Source organism: Lytechinus variegatus, chromosome 12 (assembly GCF_018143015.1).
Source record: "Lytechinus variegatus isolate NC3 chromosome 12, Lvar_3.0, whole genome shotgun sequence".
In the NCBI taxonomy this organism is placed as follows: domain Eukaryota; kingdom Metazoa; phylum Echinodermata; class Echinoidea; order Temnopleuroida; family Toxopneustidae; genus Lytechinus; species Lytechinus variegatus.
Window position 1 is genome coordinate 9,448,053 of NC_054751.1, and position 24,860 is coordinate 9,472,912.

At 37.3% G+C, this 24,860-nt stretch overlaps 2 protein-coding genes across 2 annotated transcripts in view; one reads left to right on the plus strand and one right to left on the minus strand.

The window, feature by feature from the left end:
• The window catches only part of LOC121425726 (heparanase-like), a 27,314-nt gene extending 19,206 nt beyond the window's left edge, over positions 1 to 8,108 (plus strand). Inside the window, exon 10 of the mRNA XM_041621894.1 lies at positions 3,666 to 8,108. Within this exon, the coding sequence (XP_041477828.1) occupies positions 3,666 to 3,843 (178 nt within the window). The 3' untranslated portion in view covers positions 3,844 to 8,108. The remainder of the gene's footprint in view (positions 1 to 3,665) is intronic.
• LOC121425728 (protein glass-like) overlaps positions 4,473 to 24,860 on the minus strand; it is a 28,815-nt gene continuing 8,427 nt past the window's right edge. The window contains exons 2-6 of the mRNA XM_041621895.1: positions 18,349 to 18,560; positions 11,822 to 11,901; positions 11,068 to 11,482; positions 10,180 to 10,388; positions 4,473 to 9,614 (exon numbers count right to left, since the gene is read on the minus strand). Of these exons, the coding sequence (XP_041477829.1) occupies positions 9,402 to 9,614; positions 10,180 to 10,388; positions 11,068 to 11,482; positions 11,822 to 11,901; positions 18,349 to 18,560 (1,129 nt within the window). The 3' untranslated portion in view covers positions 4,473 to 9,401. The remainder of the gene's footprint in view (positions 9,615 to 10,179; positions 10,389 to 11,067; positions 11,483 to 11,821; positions 11,902 to 18,348; positions 18,561 to 24,860) is intronic.

Genomic DNA, 24,860 nt, shown 5'->3' on the forward strand with positions numbered 1-24,860 from the left:
TACCCAACCTACCATACTCGGTGACGAAAGTGATCTGTCACTTTACTCAACCTCTCTCTGCACTGGGTGACGAAATTGATCTGCTACCTAACTCAAACCTCACTGAACTGGGTGACGAAAGCAATGTGTTACTTTACTCAAACTCTCTATGGTCTGGATGACGAAAGCAATCTTCTACTTAACTCAACACTCACTGTACTTTGTAATGCAAGCGATCTTTTGCTTTACTCAACTCCTCGTTGAACTGGATGACGAAAGCTAGTTAGTTACTTTACTCATCCTCTCTTTGTACTGGGTGACAAAAGCAATAGTTTACTTTACTCAGCACCTCCGTGTACTTTGTGACGAATGTGATCCGTTACTTTACCCAACCCTTCACTCTACTGGGTGACGTAAGCGATCTGTTACCAACCCCCCTCTGTACTGGGTGACGAGAGTAATCTGTTACTTCACTAAACCCCTCTCTGCACTGGGTGACGAAAGTGATCTGTTACTTTACTCAACCTCTCTCTGCACTGGGTGACGAAAGTGATCTGTTACTTTACTCAACCTCTCTCTGCACTGGGTGACGAAAGTGATATGTTACTTTACTCAACCACTCTCTGTACCGGGTACGAAAGTGATCTGTTACTTTACTCAACCTCTCTCTCTGTACTGGGTGACGAGAGTAATCTGTTACTTCACTCAACCCCTCTCTTTACTGGTTGATAAAATGATATGTTGCCTTAGTCTGTCCTCTCTGTACGGGGTGACGAAAGTGATCTGTTACTTTACCCAACCTACCATACTCGTTGAACTGGATGACAAAAGCTAGTTAGTTACCTTACTCATCCTCTCTTTGTACTGGGTGACAAAAGTGATATGTTACTTTACTCAACCTCTCTCTTCATCGGGTGACGAAAGTGATCTGTTACTTTAATCAACCCCGAACTGTACTGGGTGTTAAAAAATCGATCTGTTACCTTACTCAATCCCTCCCTCTCTGTACTGGGTGACGAAAGTGATCTTTTACTTAACTCAGCACCTCCGTGTACTTTGTGACGAATGTGATCCGTTACTTTACTCGACCCCTCTCTGTACTGTGTGACGAAAGTGATCGATTACTTTACCCAACCGTTCACTCTACTGGGTGACGAAAGTGATCTGTTATCTTCTTCAACCCAGCCTTGCTTGGGGTGACGAAAATGATCTGTTACTTACTCAACCCCTTTCTGTACTGGTGACGAAAGTCATTTGTTACTTTTCCAACCCTTCACTCTTCTGGGTGACGAAAGTGATCTGTACCTTACTTAACCCCTCTCTGCACTGGGTGACGAAAGTGATCTGTTACTTTACTCAACCTCTCTCTGCACTGGGTGACGAAAGTGATCTGTTACTTTACCAAACCCCTTTCTGCAATGGGTGACGAAAGTGATCTGTTACTTTACTCAACCTCTCTCTGCACTGGGTGACGAAAGTGATCTGTTACTTTACTCAACCTCTCTCTGCACTGGGTGACGAAAGTGATCTGTTACTTTACCAAACCCCTTTCTGCAATGGGTGACGAAAGTGATCTGTTACTTTGCTCAACCTCTCTCTGCACTGGGTGACGAAAGTGATCTGTTACTTTACTAAACCCCTTTCTGCAATGGGTGACGAAAGTGATCTGTTACTTTACTCAACCTCTCTCTGCACTGGGTGACGAAAGTGATCTGTTACTTTACTCAACCCCTTTCTGCAATGGGTGACGAAAGTGATCTGTTACTTTACTCAACCTCTTTCTGTACTGGGTGACGAGAGTAATCTGTTACTTCACTCAACCCCTCGCTTTACTGGTTGACAAAAATGATATGTTGCCTTTGTCTGCCCTCTCTGTACGGGGTGACGAAAGTGATCTGTTACTTTACCCAACCTACCATACTCGGTGACGAAAGTGATCTGTTACTTTACTCAACCTCTCTCTGCACTGGGTGACGAAATTGATCTGCTACCTAACTCAAACCTCACTGAACTGGGTGACGAAAGCAATGTGATACTTTACTCAAACTCTCTATGGACTGGATGACGAAAGCAATCTTCTACTTAACTCAACACTCACTGTACTTTGTAATGCAAGCGATCTTTTGCTTTACTCAACTCCTCGTTGAACTGGATGACGAAAGCTAGTTAGTTACTTTACTCATCCTCTCTTTGTACTGGGTGACAAAAGCAATCTTTTACTTTACTCAGCACCTCCGTGTACTTTGTGACGAATGTGATCCGTTACTTTACTCAACCCTTCTCTGTACTGGGTGACGAACGTGATCTGTTACTTTACCCAACCCTTCACTCTACTGGGTGACGTAAGCGATCTGTTACCCACCCCCCTCTGTACTGGGTGACGAGAGTAATCTGTTACTTCACTAAACCCCTCTCTGCACTGGGTGACGAAAGTGATCTGTTACTTTACTCAACCTCTCTCTGCACTGGGTGACGAAAGTGATATGTTACTTTACTCAACCACTCTCTGTACCGGGTACGAAAGTGATCTGTTACTTTACTCAACCTCTCTCTCTGTACTGGGTGACGAGAGTAATCTGTTACTTCACTCAACCCCTCTCTTTACTGGTTGATAAAATGATATGTTGCCTTAGTCTGTCCTCTCTGTACGGGGTGACGAAAGTGATCTGTTACTTTACCCAACCTACCATACTCGTTGAACTGGATGACAAAAGCTAGTTAGTTACCTTACTCATCCTCTCTTTGTACTGGGTGACAAAAGTGATATGTTACTTTACTCAACCTCTCTCTGCATCGGGTGACGAAAGTGATCTGTTACTTTACTCAACCCCGAACTGTACTGGGTGACAAAAGGGATCTGATACCTTACTCAATCCCTCCCTCTCTGTACTGGGTGACGAAAGTGATCTAGTACTTAACTCAGCACCTCCGTATACTTTGTGACGAATGTGATCCGTTATCTTCTTCAACCCAGCCTTGCTTTGGGTGACGGAAATGATCTGTTACTTACTCAACCCCTTACTGTAATGGTGAGAAAACTCAACCTCTCTCCGTACTGCTTGATGAGAGTGATCTGTCACTTTTCTCTGCCCCTCTATATAATATATGACGAAAGTGATTTTTTTACTTCACTTACCCCCTCTCTATACTGGGTGTCGAAAGTGATCTGTTACTTTACTCAACTCTTCACTATACTGGGTGACGAAAGTGATCTGTTACTTTACTCAACTCTTCACTCTACTGTATATTTCTGTATTCGGTAACGAAAACATCTCTTACTCTACTTAAACTGTACTGGGTGACGAAACGAAAGCGATATGGTATTTTATTCGGCCTCTCTCTGTTATGCGTGGTGGACGCGATCTGTTGCATTGCCCAAGTCCACTCTGTACAGGTTGACACAAGTTATCTGTTACTTTACTCCATTCCTCTCTACTGGGCGACGAAAGTGATCTGTTGTTTTACTCAGCCTCTTTCTGTAACGGTTATGTGCACATATTCAATAAACAAATTAGTGTCGTATCATTTCATAGTCCCACAATATCACATTCCATGGTGTTTTTTGTAACAAAATATGCCAAATACAAATCAAATTACGCATTGAAATAATTTTAGGCATGTTATCTCTCTTATTTTGATATATGTATGTAAATATTTTCTTATCCCATTGCTTTACTTTTTCTTAGTAATATACTTCTCAACGGCTACAAGTTGGAAATGAAGAATTCAACCCATTTTCCAGATATTAACCCACGCCCTCTGCCGATAGGATATCCGATAGTTCTTCCTCCACGGACGTATGGGTTCTACGTCATTAAAGACGCTGATGCCTCAGTATGTCGGAAACATGAGACCAAATACTAATGGTTGATACCAGATGGACTATAGATGTTCCTTTTAGTCAACTATCGTAAAGAAGGAAGTTGCAGATAATTCCTAGTCCCTTTTTGGGAAAATCACCGAGATGCATGAACGGTGAAAGGTCCTTATCATTGCCATCAACCCGTCATGGAATACAAACTACGTGTCGTCATGCGACTAACCGAATTGGTGAAACCGGCTAAAACACCGAAAATATCGGCACGGAATTCAGCCAGTCGCAGTGTGAAGAACACTGCAATAAGTTCTGGGAAGTTCCATAAAATACTTAAACTCCTGTACGCCCAACCCATATTTTCCTTTATTTAGACCTCACTTCAAGCAATGATAATTTAAGAGCATTTCAACATTTGCAGGGACTAGAAAAAGAGACAAGTAATTTAAGTCCCATAGCAGGTGGGAAGTATAACGATTTTAGAAATTGCCCTTGTTTGTATTATTTTACTACCAAGTTGACATCTCGTAGAGAATTGAAATATATATAATAAATCCAGATATGCTGTAAGCATACCAAGCTATTGTAATCTTGAAATCTAAAAACTGTTATCCCAATCCCTGATATATCATATAAACTATTGTCTCAACTTAAGCGCTTCACAACACAGATAATGATAAGACTTCAAAATTACAGAAACTATCTATACGATTAATAAGTCTATCTTTATATCTATGTTTTAATGAACTTTGGTTTATAGTCACAAAGACATAACCGTACATGTCGATGACTTAAAATCTCTGGAAACTGAGGTATGTCTATCAAGCTACGAAATGATATGCTTCCTGACGTTTTTATTAATTATATATATTATACATTACAGTTCTATTCACATTCTAATGTATCTTTAATTCAATCTTTGTTTGGTATGTTTGTGAAGATAATTTCTAGCAAGCCAAAATGTTTATTTTCAAGATCCTTCCTCCAAAGATATATGACCTGTTTGTTTATTTTCTTTTAGATTGTTCTTTGGGCCTGATGTTGCCATCATAAAATGATGAAAAGTGTCCCATGACTGGCACATAATAAAACATAATTAAATTAAAAGTACAAGGTTTTACACCAAGCTAATTAAATGTGTATTAACACTACTTTTTAATCCGTCCATGTTGGGAGCTAAAGGGAATGTGTTGGCGGGAAGTAAATTCCACAGCCGAGCCGTCCTTGGAATATATGAAGATTGGTGAAGAGAAGCGTTTGATTTTAAGAAGTGGGAGGACAGTGTAGGGGTCGGCAGCTGCAGAAGAGCGAGTCAAACGAACATTTGGGGTGAAGGGGGGGGGGAGATTTCCAGACAACTCAAGGGATGGTTTCTGGAAGAAGTGACAGTAGAAGGTACAGAGAGATGCAACATAGTCTCCGGGGCTCGAGTGGATAAACCCCAACCGTGAAGGGTCTTGAATTCTCGGGAGGCGGAGAGCTTTCCGATGTAACCTATCAAGAAGTGGGAGGACACTGGTACCAGCTCCAGCCCAAATCGATGTATTACTTAATTTTATCTTGAAGTGGAAATGAACGAGATAACATGAAATGAAATGACAATAATCAAAGGGGAAGCAAACCGATCAACACTGTACGTTGTCACTCATTGTCTGTGTGTTATAGATGGCTAATACACCGTCTGATATAACTATTCGTAAATACGGAGAATAAATTAGAATTAAACTATAATTATATTTGTGTATAGAGAGAGAGAGAGGGAGAAAGAGAGGGAGAGGAAAGGTAACTGTTTTTTTGGTAACATAATTTTTGTAGTACGTATGTATTGAGTAGGGGATTGGTGTGTTCCAAATCGTTGGCCTATCATCATAAGACTGAACTGCTAAGAATTATGCATTATGGGTATTGAATGATATGAGTAGTTGCATGCTGGTTCGTATGTCCTTTAAGATGTACTTTGAAATTTAAAGAATTGAAATCTTAAAGATTTCGATCAAAACCCCAATCTCCCCCCCCCCCCACTCTCCCTCTCTCTCTCTGTTGTATGTTAAAAGATAAGATAATAAAAATCACCTGTATAGAGCAAGATTATAGTGCAAGTGGAGAAATATAATATATATTTTAGCTTATCTACCTATTTCCTTGTCATGGATACTGAACAGGCCTATAAAAAGCAACACTACAAGTAACTAAATATATAGTAGTGAGAATATACAATTTTATTTGCATAATGTCGTTAGTACACGTTTTACATACATAGTTTCGAATTCATCGATGATTAGATATATCAACAGTTAAATCAAAATTTGTAGAAACGGGATCGAACTCACTGCCCTGGGAACAAAAGAGTAGTTTTAGAATCATCATAATATATTCAAATCATAAGCGGTGAAGGTCTACTGCAAGATGACCAAAAAATAATAAAATAAAAGGAAATATTGGCTTATGTGACGTCATGGATAGATTCGTTGTTTCATGCACAATTAAAACTTCATTTCTGTTTGCGTAGTACATGCATGTGTATTATTTCATATAGTTTTGGACGTGGTAAATACCTGTTCTCTTACAGATAAAAGAGAATTTTTCACTCTGAATTTTGTCGAACTACTTACGAGTTATTTCATTGATTGCTACTGTACCTTTGCGAGTGAATATCTATTTGCCTCAAATGTGCTCTTTATCATGAAAGAGGAGAGTGTGTCACTATCTTCCGTTGTATTTTCGCTCTACGTATTGGAATAATCTAAGTCTAATATCATGACTTGTCCCATCACTTCGGGTTATCGCATCCGGTCGGGTAATCGCGTCACCCAACCATTCGAGAAAAGGGCCTCCTAAATTCCCGAAACCATTTGTATATTTGGCTTACAATTTTTACAAAACATCGGGTAAATTGGACTCGAACGTTCGTAAATTGGAAGGATATTTCTTCACATAGCGTCGAGTAATTTGACCGGACTTTTCGGGAATTCAGGGGGTCCTTTTCTTGATTGGTCGAGTTGCATGATTGCCCGACCGGACGCGATAACCCGATGTGATAATGTACTGGCACAAGCGTATTATCATTATGAACCAGATGGATTATTCGGTTTAAAAGTTTACAAATAACACGGTTTTTTAAATGAAAGACCTTTTTCATCACACAAAATCTAATGGTGCTTTACTTTTTAACATTACCTTTTAATTGCTATTGAACATGTTCAATTGCGTAGACTGTTCCAGATGATTCATATTTGTCGCAAATAATATCATTCTATCTAATTATTACATGAACATAACATAACATTCTTTACAAATCACACACATAGTTATTTTCGTATATAGATTGTCCATTTCATTACGTGGAAAGATACGTAAAAAAGATAGATATACTGATATCCACATGATAGAATATATAATACGAGCACACTGTTACCATGGTTACACACACATATCTCTGATTATCATGATTATATATTTTCACAAGGTTTTATAAAAATTGATTGTCACAAATAACCTTCTTGGGTCAATTTGGCAAAGAAGCTCTGGCATCTATACCTCCCTATCCTCCCCAAATCTATTATTTATTTTACAATACGAGGTTGATTAATAGTGAATATCCAAACTGGCTGTTAAAATTGAATCGCACATAAAGTGAAGTAAGTGGATTGGTATCAAAAAGAAGAAAAAAGATAAATGATAACAGTTTATAAGGTTCTCACTTTACCATAGCTTTATGATTTTTAACAATTTTTCACAAAAATACAGAAAAGGGATGAACTGACTATTGCAAACGAGACCTCAGTGCTACTAATTGGTTGATAATTATGCTCTTGAAGTTTGCTCTTATATTTCTTCAAGATTTGAATCGGATCACGTATGTATGGGCATGTATTACAAAATCTTAGGGTAATATTCAAGATTATGTAATAACCTGCTGATATCATCGTATATATTGGATAAAATATCAAGGAGTTCACCATTCGCGGTATGAGTTCAAGACTTTTAAAAAGTCTAATGGTAGACAAGGGCATATCCTTACCATGTTTACCCGGAATACTCTCTCACTGCATCTAAATTATAAGCCAGTCAGAATGATCACAATAGGATGTTATTTCTTCTTAACGATTGGCCTTTCTATTTTCTTTTAAGTGTGATATGACCAAAATTAATGTCGCGAAATTATTCTAGAAATTTCCTAACAGGTCCAAGAAAACATGACGAGAAAAATGACAAGAAAAACAAAAAATATGGAAGACATATTCCTTTTAATATTAGTGTTGAATAAAAACCTTTAAGGTGAGAAAATATTACTGAACTGCCAAGACTATGTTATCATAATCGCAACCAAGTTATAAAAAGATTTCAATCTATTTCTATTACTATGCGAAGATTTTGTAGAAGGCACGTATATTTTATTGATGATTATGGAAATGATTTGATTATCGTGTGATTACATCACTTTACTTTCAGGAGTCTGTTGACTCATGTAATGGCAAACCTGCATTCATATGTTGCTCTAAATTAAGCTTCTTTGACAAAAACTGTTTGGAGTTTCTACAAGGAAACACCCCTGGCTTTTAAGTTCTTTGGTTTTTAACAACATCGCAGAATTCTAAAGAAATATATATATATCTAAACTCATAATTTCTCAAAAGTTATAATATCAATAATTAGAACTTTAAAAAATATTAACGACAATTGAGCACAAGATGAAGAGCGGCAGATTTTTCTGAGAATAATGTGGCGAAGAGAGGGGATTAATAATCGATGGAGAATATCCACTCCGGGAGGACAATTCCCCCGGATACGATTCCAAGTCCCACATGGACACTCTCTTACAGCACACTCTCCTGGATTAGAACCTCCCGGAAGTCAAGTCTCCGAAGAGAATCACCTTATCCAAACAGCAACTCCTTTAAAGACAGTTCGCCAATTTCCAGGGGACTTGTCCTTCAAGAAGGGTTGTCCAAGAACCCTTCAAAATGAACCAATTTCTTAGAATATATATAGAAATATACGTCTGGAGAAATATTCTCCCTCCGCTTTGGCTATGATCTCCAATAAAGAACGGGACATCTCGTTTCCTTGACTTTCTGCCAACCGGAAGTGTTTAAACTGAGCTACCGCTGTTCACAGTAAATTACTTTAACGTTACACCATGTACACACCAGTGTTCAAATTGTGTTGTTGGTTCAATATCCACATGTTAGTTGTTTTCCAACATTATTTTGGTGTTATGTTCAAACTCCAATGTGTAATTTGAACACTCGATAGTGCTTTCCTGGTGTTTCATTCTCAATGCCCATTTGTACCCTCTGAAGAACAGCAGGTAATGCCACATTTGCACTGGTGGAACCGACTCCAGACCGACCAAAGCTTTTACGCTATGTCCAATGACGTACCTTCTGTCGGTTTGGAGTCTGTACTGTCGTTGGTGTGACTGTATCATGCGAGTGTCATTCATTACCATGTCAGCAGTCAGTCAAGTATTTTCCTTCAGGCAACACACTTCTACTCGTTTTTATGGACTTTCATTTCTCTAGATGAAAGGCCACTCCGTGAAGACCAGAGGAAACATATCTTACACTGGTGCGGCCTTTCCCTCACTGTGTCCGGAACACAACTTCTATTCATTTTTGTGGACCTTCATGTGTCTGGTTAGATTGCCACTCTGTGAGAACCTAAGGAGACATATCTTACACTGGTACGGCTTTTCCCCGCTGTGGATTCGAAGGTGTTTCGTCAGGGTTGAACTGTCGGCGAAGGCTTTCCTGCAATAAGCACATCGGTAGGGGCGCTCTCCAGAATGTGTTCGCATGTGTGTAGTAACTGATGAACTCTAAGGAGAAAAAAATTAATTAATTTGATTTTTTAAATCCACTTTCTATAATGTGTTAAAAACATACAGATATGTATTATCGTTTGTATCACACTTGGTATTAAAAGATCCTAACAGATTCCCTTTGTCATTTACTTGCATTCTTTCATGTCTTTGAAAGATATCTGTTGAGGTTGAAATTCCCAAGTATTATCTTCAAAGCACCGCGTAATGTGATGTCCCTCCTTGCAAATTGGAAAATCAAATTTTCGTCCACTCCCGGCGAACACTCGAAATTCATACTTATTATCTGACTATCCTTCCTGGATAGGTACGAAGGTCAAAATTAACTCTGTTCTCCCTTTTCAATGTTTTGCGCCATAGTGAAACATTCCGACAAGTCTCGACGAAGAACGGCTATAAGTTCCGAACTTTAGAACACATGAACCAAGGATATGTCAACACTACCCATGGTTAAAGTGTTTCGGTAACAGCTCTGTAAGTTTGTACCCCCCCCCCCCGATGCGTTAGTCTTGTCAACATGTACAGAATTATCTCCAAAGAGGGTTGCATTGTGGTATCTCACCTGAGAGAATTGTCGATTGCATATGAGGCATCTGAATGGTTTTTCACCCGAATGTGTCCTCATGTGGGCCGTCAAGTTCGCTGTTTGGGAAAATGACTTCTGGCATGTCGGGCAATGATAGGGTTTCTCTCCCGAATGTGTTCTCATATGCGTCTTCAATGTGCTTGGTCGTGCGTAGGACTTGCCGCAGATGTTGCATTGGTTGCTACCTAGAAATGACAATGGATTTAGATACGTTGTAGGCTACTGTATGTCTTGTATATCGGCGACACGATATTTACTCCGGAGACAATTACTGCGGACTTAAGTTTGTCTAAGAAATAGAGTTAGGGTAGGTCTTGCATTAGGGTTTTATATTAGGTTTATGGCTCGGTTTATAGCGTTAAATCCAGGATTGACCTTGGTCATTCCATACAGTGTGTGTAATTTACAGCGGAGCATTTGTCACCGAAGCAAGTGTCATTGAACCCGTATATGATGTGAGGAACTTTCGAGGGAATAACGTGATAATCTTTGAAATACCGTATTGCATACAATGCCAAATATGTAGATGACATAATGCAGTGATATAATATGCAATCATTCTAATAGGTATCATTGAGCCGTTCCTACCTAGGTTGTCGACGCACTACGCGCATGTGCTCTACTAATTGAAAATCTCATAAGGAACTTTCAGAAACACCATGAGAGGCAAAGGTGACGGTAGATTCAGACAGAAAAATTAGTTGCGCTTGTTCAATCCTGAGGATTTTTTGGGGATTGAACGTGCGCAGATGATCTGAATCTACCGTCCTCTATATGCCTTCCATCACACTTTTTAGAGTTCCCTTGCCTCACTGAAGTATGTTTGCAATCATGATTTCAAATAAAGCACCACAGGGAACTTACTTTTCTTGTGCTCGCTCTTATTTTTGTTTGATCTGACTTGAACCATCCTCCCGCAGAAGTACAGAGGTGGTGGCGGCGGTGGAGGAGGGACGCTTGGCTGTGATGCATGATGGTTACTGCGCCAAGCAGGTGGAGTGGGTGTGTACGGCAGGGAGAAACGCCCCTCATCGGCCGAAGAGCGCAGCTTGGTGGCGTAGTCGTCGTAGGTAGCCCCGCCCACCGACGTCGGAGAGGAGGCCGAGGACACGAATGGAGAGGCTTGGTGGGGATTGGGGTGGGCGGTGTGATGGGAGGGGTGGTGACCGGGGCTGTGGGCGGACTGAGAACGGGCGGCAGCTGCTGAGGAAGAGTTGAGGAAGTTTGGCTGGTGGTGTGGGAGCACGTCGGAACATGGAAGAATCCCGGATGTACCATTCTGCAATAAGAGAGTGAAAACAAAAGAATATCTCTACAATTACACAAATTAGATCCAAATACCAAATTGTCAAGATTTGGAGTGCGTGGATATAGGCTTTCACGTAAAATATCAACGATAACCAGAAGGGATGACGAGCAAAACAAATATAGAATTTATTTTTTTGGAACATTTGCTGCAAGGTGAATCATGTTCCACGCGCACCACTCTAGTTCCGACCGAGGCTGAATACGTCATCATCCATTCCGAAGACAAAATCAGAAAAGTGAAATGATGGGAAGGAATTATTTTTTCGATGATTTTTTTTATTTGGGTCATAATAATTTGGTGACAACTTACCAGTGTTGGAGATTTTTGCCATGAGCCTCCGTAACTTTGTTGATCAGAGCTCTGCACACCATAGCCTTCCCTCAGTAAATCTGTATTTGAAGGAAAAGCGATATAATTGAGATATCATATGATGATACTGAAGACGATGATACACATTTGGGATACACATTTATTTTGTATGGATCCGTAATAAAACACTTGCAGAACATTAGTCGAGTTACTATTTAATTCCTTGATGAAAAGTAACAGTTTTCAGTGAATGTTTAAAGCATGGATGGCTGAAAATTTCGGGATGTAATCTTTGTTGGTACTAGATAATCCAAACAATCCCATTTCAAAATTTCACAAAAATAAGCCGTTGGATAAAATAGTTCCAATGGCCACTTCCAATAATTTTAAAAGGGTTCAATGTTACATGAAACTCGAGTATAATTCACATTCGTTTTACATGTTTACCTACGCTTTACACATGATTTAGATGAAATGAGAAAAATCATAGTGTTTTGCACAAAATATCAACACCAATGTGTTGGCTCAATTGGTAGAGCATCCGTCTCACAACCGGGAGGTCGGGAGTTTAAACCCCGGCCGCGTCAGACCAAAAGACATGTTTGGTGTTCAACATTTACGGGATAGAGTATCGTCGATCAGGCGCTGCACATTGGCTGGAAAATGAAATTTCTATATCAGATGGATGATATTTCGAACGATTATTGATATTCACTTTCTTTTTCATTTCCTTGAAACCATTCAAGACCCTTAAACAGAAACGTTAACGATCAATGGTATTCAATGGTATAGTTGATTTCTACAATTAATCGTACATAATGATCATGATGATCAGTGCCATCAATCTTAATTAAACTGTATATGATCAAACGTTACGGTTTGTGCGATAGGTCCCAAAATTGAGAATCAGTTGTCGATATCATGGAGGTTCCGTGGGCGATTGGTCTTAGGCGCCTGACTGTAAAAAATCCGGGGTTCGATACCCGGCAGCGGGACCTATGCCCGTGAGCAAGGCATTTAATTGACGATGCTCTTTTTCTGCATTCAAATAAGTAGAAATGCTATACGCATTCTTGGTAACTAGGTGTGCACATGTTTTTTTTTTTAAGGATTGTCTGTTGAGTCACGTGATTTATGTCTCAATAGATCAATTAACATGTGGATAGGGGCTATCAATGCTATATTCAAATTGACAAAGTATGACCAATGGGGGTCGATCCAGCTAATAAATAACAAATCTAAATTTACCGACAAAAATAACATCTGTGATAAAATCCTTACTCATACTAAAGACTTTAAAAATATATATCGATACAACTAAAGATATGATTTTATGATGATTGATAATGACAACACAAGTACATGTATAAAGAGAAAAATATTTTTTCAGAATTTATTTATATTTTACACGGTCTTCTCAAGGTAACTTTGAGAATAAGATATTGGTCGTAAAATGAGTGAGCCAAATACAAGTTTGAATATGTATATATTAGACGCATCCTTGAAGGGCGGTTGTTAAATTATTTTGCTTTTCTGTGAATATCGCATTCGTCAATTACCGACGGTTTCATAATAGAAAACGGCCGACAGCGCATCATAATTATCCGGACAATTAACAATTTAAAGATATATCTAGACAATATAATTGAGCGCATAAAATGATGACACGGGGTTAAAATTTGTTTGTTTATTCAGTATTTTTTAATCCCTTCTATTGATGATGGCAATCGGGAAAATGGCCCAAGAGCTACTGAACTGAAGAAGCAGCAGCATTGCGGTTGATCTCAAATAACAATAAAAACAGTGAAAGTAAATTTTGATGACTATATTTCCGACATTGCCATGATTATCGAAGAAGATTTTTCCCCAACCTGTTAAAATGTGGGTTTGAAATGTTTTTTTTTAATCTCTCATACTCTGTTGGTGAAGAAAACAAATTCAAATTATATAAAATCGTCACAGTACTGTTGTGTAAAGACAAATCCGTTATCAGATGTAGTTGGTAACTATTTCCCAGCTTAATATCAATGATTTCTTGCTTGCTTCCTTACTTATTTCTTACTTTTTGCTCGGATTCGAAAATGCATCTACATGGCCCCTCGCTATCCGAGTAAAAATAAATCATCTTAGGGAAAGTGCGTTATCTTGAAACCTACAACCCAAGCTTATCTCTTGTTCTCTCTTCTTCTACTACTGTAAAGATTAAATTTACAATACAAGCCGTATACTTCAACAAAAGCACCTCAAAAATGAGAGAGAGGGAAGATATAGAAATATTTGGAAAAAAAAACAAGAGGAAAAGCAGTGAAACGGAAGAAGACAAACAGAATAAAATAAAAAAGTTATAAAAAAATTGAAAGAAATACAAATGAAAGAAGAGAAAAGAAAGTGAAATAAAAGGGTAGAAGGAAAATAGCAAACAAAATCAGAAAATAAATAGAAGAAAACGAAAAAGGAAATAGAAAAGTAAAATTAGAAAATGAAAAATTTAGTTTCAGAAAAATATACTATTTGGTAAATATATCTATTTACCAGAACTATTAAATCAAAGTGTTGATTGATTGGTTGCATTTATTCTTTTCATTCCAAAATTCATCAAAAATGTATATACAATGTAAGGCAAAGCAAACAATATAATATACAGAAGTGAAAAAAAGGAACCCACTGGAAAGCAAAATTTGTTAATAAGGGTTCCCTGCAATGGATAGTTGATTAAAGTATAAATTTCTTCATTGAAATTCAAATCGTAAATTAAACTTGTTTAAGGAATAATGGGGTTAAGCTTTTTATGCCTACTAACTATGTGACCATTAAACAAAATTATATTATATCACGCCCCTTGAGTATAAAACAGACCTGAGTCTAAGAGAATGCGAACAGATAATCACTGTTTATCATGTGCAAAAATAGTCAATTTTAACTTCTTACTAAACTAAAGAAACAAAGACGAAGACGAGGGTGTGTATTGTAAATCTCCAGTAACAACGTGTGTGCGTGTGTTTGAGTTTTTCAGACGTGTATCAATCAGCTATCATTATTTACGTCTTGGGCCGACCTTTAACGTCACCATCCGAAAGACGTGACCAGGGCTCGAACCTCGAACCTCTGCATCAACTTCCCCCACATAGCTTGGATTACAGGCGCACGCCACAACGCCCAGTTGTGCCGAGACAATGAACAGATAGTCTTGTTCCAAGATTTCACGATGGAACCGCATACATTCGTAATTCCGAAGCTTCGTAATTCCGAAGGTTCGGTTATTCCGAAGGTTCGTATTTCTGAAGGTTCGTAGTTCCGAAGGTTCGTAATTCCGAAGGTTCGTCAATCCGAAAACGAAATAAGGTTCGTAATTCCGAAGGTTCGTCAATCCGAAAACGAAATAAGGTTCGTAATTCCGAAGGTTCGTTAATCCGAAAACGAAATAAGGTTCGTAATTCCGAAGGTTCGTTAATCCGAAAACAAAATGAGGTTCGTAATTCCGAAGGTTCGTCAATCCGAAAACGAAATAAGGTTCGTTAATCCGAAAACGAAATAAGGTTCGTAATTCCGAAGGTTCGTTAATCCGAAAACAAAATGAGGTTCGTAATTCAGAAGGTTCGTCAATCCGAAAACGAAATAAGGTTCGTTAATCCGAAAACGAAATAAGGTTCGTATTTCCGAAAACGAAATAAGGTTCGTTAATCCGAAAACGAAATAAGGTTCGTTAATCCGAAAATTGAATAAGGTTCGTATTTCCGAAAATGAAAAATTATTCATTTTGGTAACAAAAACGGTGTTGTCATTACAAGATTACACGATATTATGCAATGACGATCGATGAAACATGCATGTGTTGTGGCCAAAAGCATGTATTTCATTAAGAATAGGCGCCCTGATCAAGCATAGGCTAATTTCGATTTTATCTGAGCAATTGCTGCCTAAGCAAATGGTTTAAAGATGCAGGGGATCAAGTGTGTTGGTCGCGTGAGAGTAACCTCTAGATAATAGGATTTGTATTGGAGGGGATGTCATTTTTAATAACAGCTTCTGCTGGTAATAAAAATAATACTATAATAATGATCTTTGTGAGATGTTGAAAGCGCGAATCGCAAGCTCAGACTAGTAGACATTTTATGTAACAAAACGTGAACTTAAACATTCTGAGCAGTTTTTTAATCGTGAGAAAGATGTGTATCTTTCTAAAGAATTAACTCGAGGGCGAGCTGTAATTTGTTTATATACTGAAATATAATATAAAGTAATCTTTTAAGGACTGCATTTAGTGACTCATGAATAGAATATATATCTCACGAACTAAATAATGAGAGCGCGAACCGCAAGCTTAAAATTTGTGATATTCCACCTGAAAACTGGACATTTTATATTTTTTGTAACCAGGAATAGAATGAGTTCCTCAATAAACAATACTTGATGCGAGCGAGAAACGTGAGCCAAAATTTTCTGATTTTCCAACCTGAAAACTGGACATTCTAAGCATTCTTGTAAAAAAATAATAATAGCTGGGAGAACAGTTTTCAGAACTGAAGTGGCTTCCCTGGGTAAATAATATCTATATCATTATTATCATTCTAGGCCTACATGAAATTTCCAAAAGTTTGAGCACGTGATTCGCTCGCAACATCTCACAAGGATGCCCTTTTAACAGTAATTGACCAAAAAGGCGAATTTTACATCTTCAGATTTGATTTCTTCCCCCCCCAAACCGCTTGCTCGCTACGCTCGCAGAAATGAAACGTAAATATATAATTTATCAATCAGTGATCACTTAAATTTTTTGCTCAATTCAATTACTACAAAACACACAACCTCTTTACACAGATGATAATCTCATGGTGAAAATATACGTTTGCACCAAATTGCCCCTATTGGCCCCTTTTTTGGCTTTGCCCCCCCCCCCCAAGGAAAATATATTCCGCCGCCACTGGTTGAAACACGCATCGTCTTCATGGCTAACTGCAAAAAGTTCTTTAAATGTCCCCTTTAGATCAGGTCAGAGCTTATATATTTTAAATTTCTGTTTGCGATCTTACTCGCAGTTATTATCTAAATTTAGTTACATAGGCATCTCGTTTTGAAGATCACAAACATATTGCCCATCATATTAAAAAATATATATATAGCTCGCGCTCGCAATATTTAAAAAGGGTTTATCATGTTATTACATATTTACTTTATTATAAAGCTAATTATTGACTGTTAGGACTACCCTTTCAAAGAAACAAACAAAAATCAACTTTAAGCTGCCGATCGAGGAAAATGTGGCTGAAAAAAATATTGCCCCCCCCCTATTTGACGAAAGTTGGATCCGCCGGGAGGGATGCAGGGGGCACTTGCACCCCCAAAATGAAATAAAAAACAGGGAAATGAATATTTTCCAAAATGGGAAAGTTCCTTTTTCAAAAATAAATATGCGGTTTTTCGTGTTTTTTCGAAATAAAATACTCTTTTTAAAGTATACAAGTTAAGTTTTCAGGCTGGAATATTGCAAATTTTCAGCTTGCGCTTCGCACTCTCATTCGATTGGTAAAATATGCATCCTAAAGAGGTCACTAAATGCTTTCTTTAACAGGTTCCTTTTCTGGTCAGTATGTTTAAGCTGCGTTTTGCGCTCATGTGAATTTTTTTAGTTAGATGCACATCTTTTTAATGACAGCAGAAATCTGCTCGGATTTTTAAAAACTTATTTTCATTTTTTATTGAAATACCCTAAAGTTTTAGCTTGTGATTCACGCTCACAACACCTCGCAATTATGCCATTTTAAGAATAATTGACCCCAAAAAACGTTTTACAACTTCAACTTTGAATTTGTTTTACCAAGCCGCTCGCTCATTACACTCTCTCCCGAAATATAAAGCCTAAATATACGTTTTGCCATAATAAGAAATCACTTCAAAAAAGGTTTTTCTCTACTTAATCACTATCAAACACACAATGACTTCAAGCAGATGATAATCTTAAGGGGAAAATATCACCAAAGTGTCCATTTTGACGTATGAGTTTACTTTTTTGGCTTTACCCCCCAAACGAAAATTCGTTCGGCCGCCCTTGCCTTCCCATCCTCATAACAATTGAACGGCAACAGTGTCCCCCCGCCCCCCTCCCCCTTGCCTCTGCCTCTGCTTTCCCGGTTTTCATTTTTCGGATTCTTTTCATTGTTCGGAACCTTATATTGAATTCGGATTAACGAACCTTATTTCGTTTTCGGATTAACGAACCTTCGGAACAACGAACCTTATTTCGTTTTCGGATTAACGAACCTTCGGAACAACGAACCTTATTTCGTTTTCGGATTATCGAACCTTCGGAATAACGAACCGTCGGAATAACGCCACAAATGTTCGGATTAACGAACCCTTTTTCGTTTTCGGATTAACGAACATCGAGGTATAGGCAATTTACGTGTTTCGGAATTACGAACCTTCGGAATTACGAAGCTTCGGAATTACGAAGTGTAACCCGATGGAACATTACATTTAAATTTAACATATTAAAGAAAAGATACCTGAAAACTTTTCGAAATATATACCTGAATATGGAAGAACAGTTGCGTGGTGGCTTTGGTTATCAACGGGTTGGGGTGACTGGTGGTGGTGATGGTGATGGTGGATGTTGGATACCCCACTAAGAGGATAATCACTGAGTGGTTTCCTTGGCAACACGACAGGTGAATGAATCGTGGTCATGTGACCCATCTGAGTTCCTCTGGTGAAATCACTCTCAGGATACAGTTGAAGATTTCTAGTAAGATATAAAAACAAACGAAGATGATAATAATAATAGTAATTATATTTACCCAAGGTAGCCACTTCAGTTTCGAAAACTGTTCTACCAGCGGACCCTGCTATTATTATTACCCCGGCTTTAGCTGAGCTGCCTGGGCGCTCAAGCATTCAAGGAATTTCTTCCTATGGCTGGGATTCGAACCCACGACCCTCTGTTTCAAAGTCAGACGACTAATCCACTGGGCCACATATAGATAAACCTTTAAACTCGGATCATTTTATTTTCATTTATTTTATGAAAAGTGTCCTGATACAAAACACAAATGTAGATAACCAGACAAACAGACAGATAATTAATTAACTAAAGGAGTAATTAAATGAATATAGCAATTGATTAACAGATAGGTAACTAACTAAGAAATGCATCCATCGATGCCTTTTATTCATTTATTTAATCATTTTTTAAAATTATTTTTCAATTTCATTGATTTTGTTCATTCATTTATTTACTCACTATTTATGTCAGTTATTCATTAATTTATTCATATTTTCATTCTTTCTACATTGCATAATATACTTTTTTCGATTAAGATTGTAAAAATAAACATTGCTTTTTTGTGAAGCAGCTGTCTATTTCTGTGTATTTTTATTCCATTTTATAGCATGCACTAGAATCACACGTTCATGATAATGTCGTATATATGTCATTCAAGAGGATTGTTATTATATTGGTCTCGTATGTTTTTGTTTAATTTATATCACAAAACAAAAAAAAGGAAAAATCGAACGATAAATTAATGTAATTTAAAATCTGAAATGTTGTTAAGCTCTTGTGAATGTATATAAGAACGTCTTATTAATTTATAAATGCTGATAAATAAAATTATGAATAGATCTTGTGATGAAATGCAATCTATTATAGAAGGGCAATATAATCACCTTCATTAGAAATGAAAGGTTTGTTTGACCTTTTATCAGATAAAAGTACCGGGTAGAAAGAATTAATCCAGAAAATAGGAACATGAATGTCATTGATGAATGAACTGCAATTACAAAGTTAAAGGACAGCGGTGTAATGAGCAAATAATTTTGAGGGGGTCAGACATGGCATATGAGCAAAATTTATGAAAGCTGCGAGTTAGCAAAGAGAGCGAGAATTTTTTTTCCTTTTTGACACAAAAATAAAATATTGTGATAGATATTGACATGATATTTTGAAGGCAGTATCATTTTCACCTTTTCTCTTTCTTATCCATTCCTCCTTTTTTTCTTTGTCATTATTTTTTTTTTGGGGGGGAGGGTCGGTGATAAAAGTGATAAAAAGAACATGGAAATTCACATTTGTACAATGTTGGATTATTTCAAGCAGAAAATCAAATTAGGCATACTAAAGTGACATATAAAAAACAAAATCACGAATTAATTTGGAAATAAGTTACGAAGAATGGGGGAGGGGATGTTTGAAATACATTGCATATATCATGTATATAGGTATGACTTTTCTAATTTCATCATAATATGAAAATTTACCAAATCTTAGAGAAACAGTTAAGAAAAATTTTAAGCCTCTTTAAGAAATGATTTTGTGTGTTACGGGCATTTAAGGTCAATAAGGTGAATGGATGTTAATAGATATTATAGCATCGGCAAAATAAAAATATTGCCATATTTAGCGTTTTAGGGATTTCATATTTATATCATTCTTTGTTAAACTTTCACAAAAATGCTTCTCAGATTTTAGAGTTTCTGATGAAGCTATATAAGTCAAGTAAATTATTTACGTACTTTACAAAAATCGAGGAGTGGCAATAAAAGCATTTACAAGGAGTTGAGAATACAAACGAAGAACGAAAATGTATTTATGCATTTTTATTGGCGCGTGTAACTTAAAAAGGTTGACTTTCAAGGCGCCAAATCTCCTCTGTAGAGTACTCAATACGCATAAAGGTTAGAAAGGTTTGATAAGATTTGTTAAAAGATTCGACAAAGGTACAACTTGGGGGTCTTTAGGAAGATTATTCCACAAAGTGATGATGATATATCTGTGTGTTCCGAATTCATTTTGAAAGATGAAGATTGAACTTTATTCTTTCATCAACTTGATTCCATTTTCATTTTATCTTGAGAAGTGATGACATTGAATTCTAACTGAATTTGTAATCGGTATTATTCATCTCTTTCAATAAATAGAGCAGAAAAGTCTGGCATTCCTGGAATGTTTCAATTGGCCGAAGAAATTGATTGATTAATCAAAGTTTCATGCGGGGGAAAAATGAGAGGAAATAGCGCCGTGTAATGTCGAAAAGGATTTCTATAATAACATAATTACTCCCCAATGACATTTCACAAAAAGAAAGGCTTTATGTCAATTCATAAACTCAAGCCAGACGTGCTAAACACAGAACGAAATTTTTATTCAGACATCGAAAATGATCTATGATGTTTGGCATATTTGTCTTTGAATAGAGACAAAAATTCCAATTTCGATCTTATCCCTGGCGCAGCTGCCTTTGTTGATGCTATTTTCACGCTAATAAGGGGTCCGGTGATAGCATTTTCCCCTTGTTAATCTATCTACTTTTAGAAAATTGAAAAGATTTTATAAAGTTCCAATCCTGTCCTTTGCCGGCACAAGGACTTTTGGTGAGAGATTTCTCTTATATTGTCTATCCTTAACAAACACACAAACTATGAAGAAAAGACTTGACATGTTTACCAAGAGTTCGCTTCATTTTTTCGGCGACAAACCAAACATAAAAACAGCCCCAGGCTACAACATTACACACACACACCCGACAGTATGTTGGAAGACAAGAAGAAAGAGAAAGAGAGTGAGAACACTGATTCTAATCATCATTCATTGGAGCAGAGAAAATATTAATTCTTACGAACAAATCCCTGCCCTTTGTGCAAAAAACAAATTATTTTGTAGAAGAGAAATAGAGAATAGAGGCGGGTGAATGGTGGCAAAGACGGAGTGAAAAGAGAAGCGTTAGCGAGACGAAGAAACAGAATCGACATTTAAGTTAATTGTATACAGTATATGTCGAGTATTCAATAGGCGAGGTTCAGGAAGGATAAATTATCCCGGATTGGAGCGGGAGAGGAGAAAGGCATGAAATAGAGGGGTGAGATTTGGGGAAAGGGGGGCATTGATGAGGAATTGGGGTGCAATGGTGCCCGAGGCGTGAAGCCCCGGTAAGGAGCTCTAGTCCTGGTCTTAATCCTTAAACAATGCTCCAACCAGACCCCACGACTCCAAGCCCTTCTTTGTAGCCACACCGAAAAGATGATGGGGTATACCAGAGCTCAAGGGACTTGGTTTTAAAACCCCAGTGTCTTGAATGTCTTCTTCAAGAAGATAATCAGAGACAATGGCGGGTTTCTGTTGTTACTTTCTAAGCGCTCCGACGAGACTCGGTTAATAATAATGAAGCTTTCCCCTCCCCGTTCGATTTACCGTCCTTACTTCAAATTTATTTTGCTTTCCATAACTTTCCTCAAAATTAAGCCAACTTAGTCAGCGCCCGCTCTACCTGATGTGTCTCCTCAGCTAACTGCACCGACCTTCTCCCCTGTAATCCTGTATTAAACATGAAATATTTTCTTGCTCCAAATCTCGAATATCTGCCTAATCTAAACTCTACCTAAACATTTAAAACTTCAAATGAAATCTGGGGCATGAGCATTGATCGGCAAGAACCCATGAAACTGAAAAAAACAAATCCTGACTTTGAAACCCTTCGAGTGAACTCTCTGGCTTCGTGTAATCTGCGCCAAAATGTTGGTGGAAATTAGACTATAAGAGAAAATAAATAAATCAGGGCTTCCTATTAGCCTCCTCCTAATAAAATCGGAAGTATCATTAATGTGTTTGGCGGGTTTTGTTTTTGTACAGCTTCTAATGAGTTATCTGTTTAACTCCCTTAAGTGCCATTGAGAAGCAATTCGTGAAACCGTCCCGAAGAAGTGGCTCCGTGACAGTTCGCACTTTATAAGATTACAGAGGAGAAACAAAGTCTGACGGGAAAATCCTTTCATTGAAGAATCATGTATGTAGCAATCCCATTTCGCACAATTCTAATTTCAAAAATTATATTGAAAACTTGAAGAAAAAAATATGTGCATTCTGCTTTTATTTATTAAAAAATTAACGAACGGGTTTAAAAAAATAAATAAATGAAAATAATTGAGGGAAATGGAATAGAATTACGTACATTTTGGTCAAGAAATGGAGTTTCTGAAATCTTTGACACGTTTTTCTTTATGAAATATGACAACACATAAAATCAACACATAAAGTCGTCTACAGAAAATAATATATATATTTTTTTTCACTTTCTCACGCCAACCACGCCCATACATCTTGCCTTTCTTTCTAGTTCTCCCTCTTCCTTCCACCACCTTTTTTCTCTCTTTTCCCATTCTTTCTTTTCTTTTCCCACTTTTGTGTCAATTTCGTTACCCCTTTTCAACCATCTCTCCGTATGGATCTGCTATCCATTCATCTCTCTAGCCATGCTATCTATCTATCTATCTATCTATCTATCTATCTATATATCTATCTATCTATCTATCTATATATCTATCTATCTATCTATATATCTATCTAGTCTATCTATTTTTCTATCTATCTATCTATTTGTCTAACTTACCAACTATATATTTAATTATCTCCGTCCTATCTCTTTTACTTGTCCAAATAAATATTTTAACGGTGTTTTTCTTTGGACACCAGTCATCCACGACGAAGACTCGCAATCGGCTTAATTGCAATTGTAAGAAATAGACTCTAAACATCTCTTGTTCTGTTTTGATCCATGACAACCAGAAATACATGAAACGTTTTGTTAAGAAGATGTATCATGCAGGAGGATAATGTTATGTAACCATTTCTTCATGGACATCGAAGAGAAGAATGAGGCAGTGAGGTCGCGTTAGGGGGCGCGCAAGTCCAGGTTAGAGAAAAAAAATCATCTTAGGAAAACAGAAGAGATGATTGTTTCATATATTTTTTTAAATTCAGCTTGATATGCAATACACCGGCTAATAATGGCATGACACCCAATGACTGACTGACTAAAAATTTGTTTTAGAAACTTATGACATTATTTTGAAATAAGTTTATGAAAACTGGGCGTAATCAGGAACGGTAACGACGACTAATATGTTTTATTTATTTATTTATTTATTCTATTTATTTATTAACTTGTTTCTGCATGTCATGACAATGTACATAGTGTGACCATCACAATTGAATACATTAAAGTTTATATATATATATATTTTGTAGTCTTGGTCAATGAAAATAAAAATGTTCGAACTGGGTGTATGAGATAAGGAGGGGATAACAATCATTGGCTGAGCAGTATGAAAGATTATGTAAACTGCACACATATCCCTCCCCTTCCATACCCATCGTCCCGCACACAGACGTCGCTGCTAAATAGGCGTTTCAATGACAACAGTAAGTTTTGTTTGAAATTAAAATAAATCTTCAATGTAATCTTTGAAGACAGTACAAAACTATGTAATACATTAACAAGATATAATAACACAAAGTACTCAAGAGTTTTCCCGACCTTTTCAACGAAACTCTATCTGTATTCAAGCTAAGTTTAACTTCATAATAAATTTAACTAATCACATTCTGGGAAGGAAACAATTCTGGTTTTAAGACAGATGATTATCTCAATAAAGACATATAAGCTTGTTCAAGTATCTTAAAATGTAATTTCCAGCCTGATAAAGAAGAAGAACATTCCCAGTGAAAAGACAGAATATGAAGACGTAGATATGCTCCTTTTGCTTTAACAAAGTGGGCAATAATTCCTCGTCAAAGTAATATCTCCGCCTAAATGGATCATGCTAAGTAGAATGTTACAGTAAATACAACAAAATAAAATACGACGCGCGGGCGATGCTACGATAGGAAGGGATCCAATGAAGTTTAAAGGAGAATGAAACCTTTAGAACAAGATAGCTTGTGTGAAAACAGAAAAAAAATCAAAGAAACAGATCAACGAAAGTTTGGGGAAAATCTAAAAATAATGAGAAGGTTATGAATATTGCGATCACTAATGCTATGGAGATCCTCACATTGGCAATGCGACAAAGATGTGTGATGTCACTTGTGAACAACTCTCCCCATTACTTTAATATGTATTTCACTTAAATTGCCTCTATTATCAGTAGATCATGTGTTATTTCTATAGGAGGGCATGTAATACAGATTTTTAAAGAATACATCATGGATAAAGAGTTTGTATCACCATAAGAAAAGGTAAAAATTGAGACATTTTGGCGGTATTTTGTA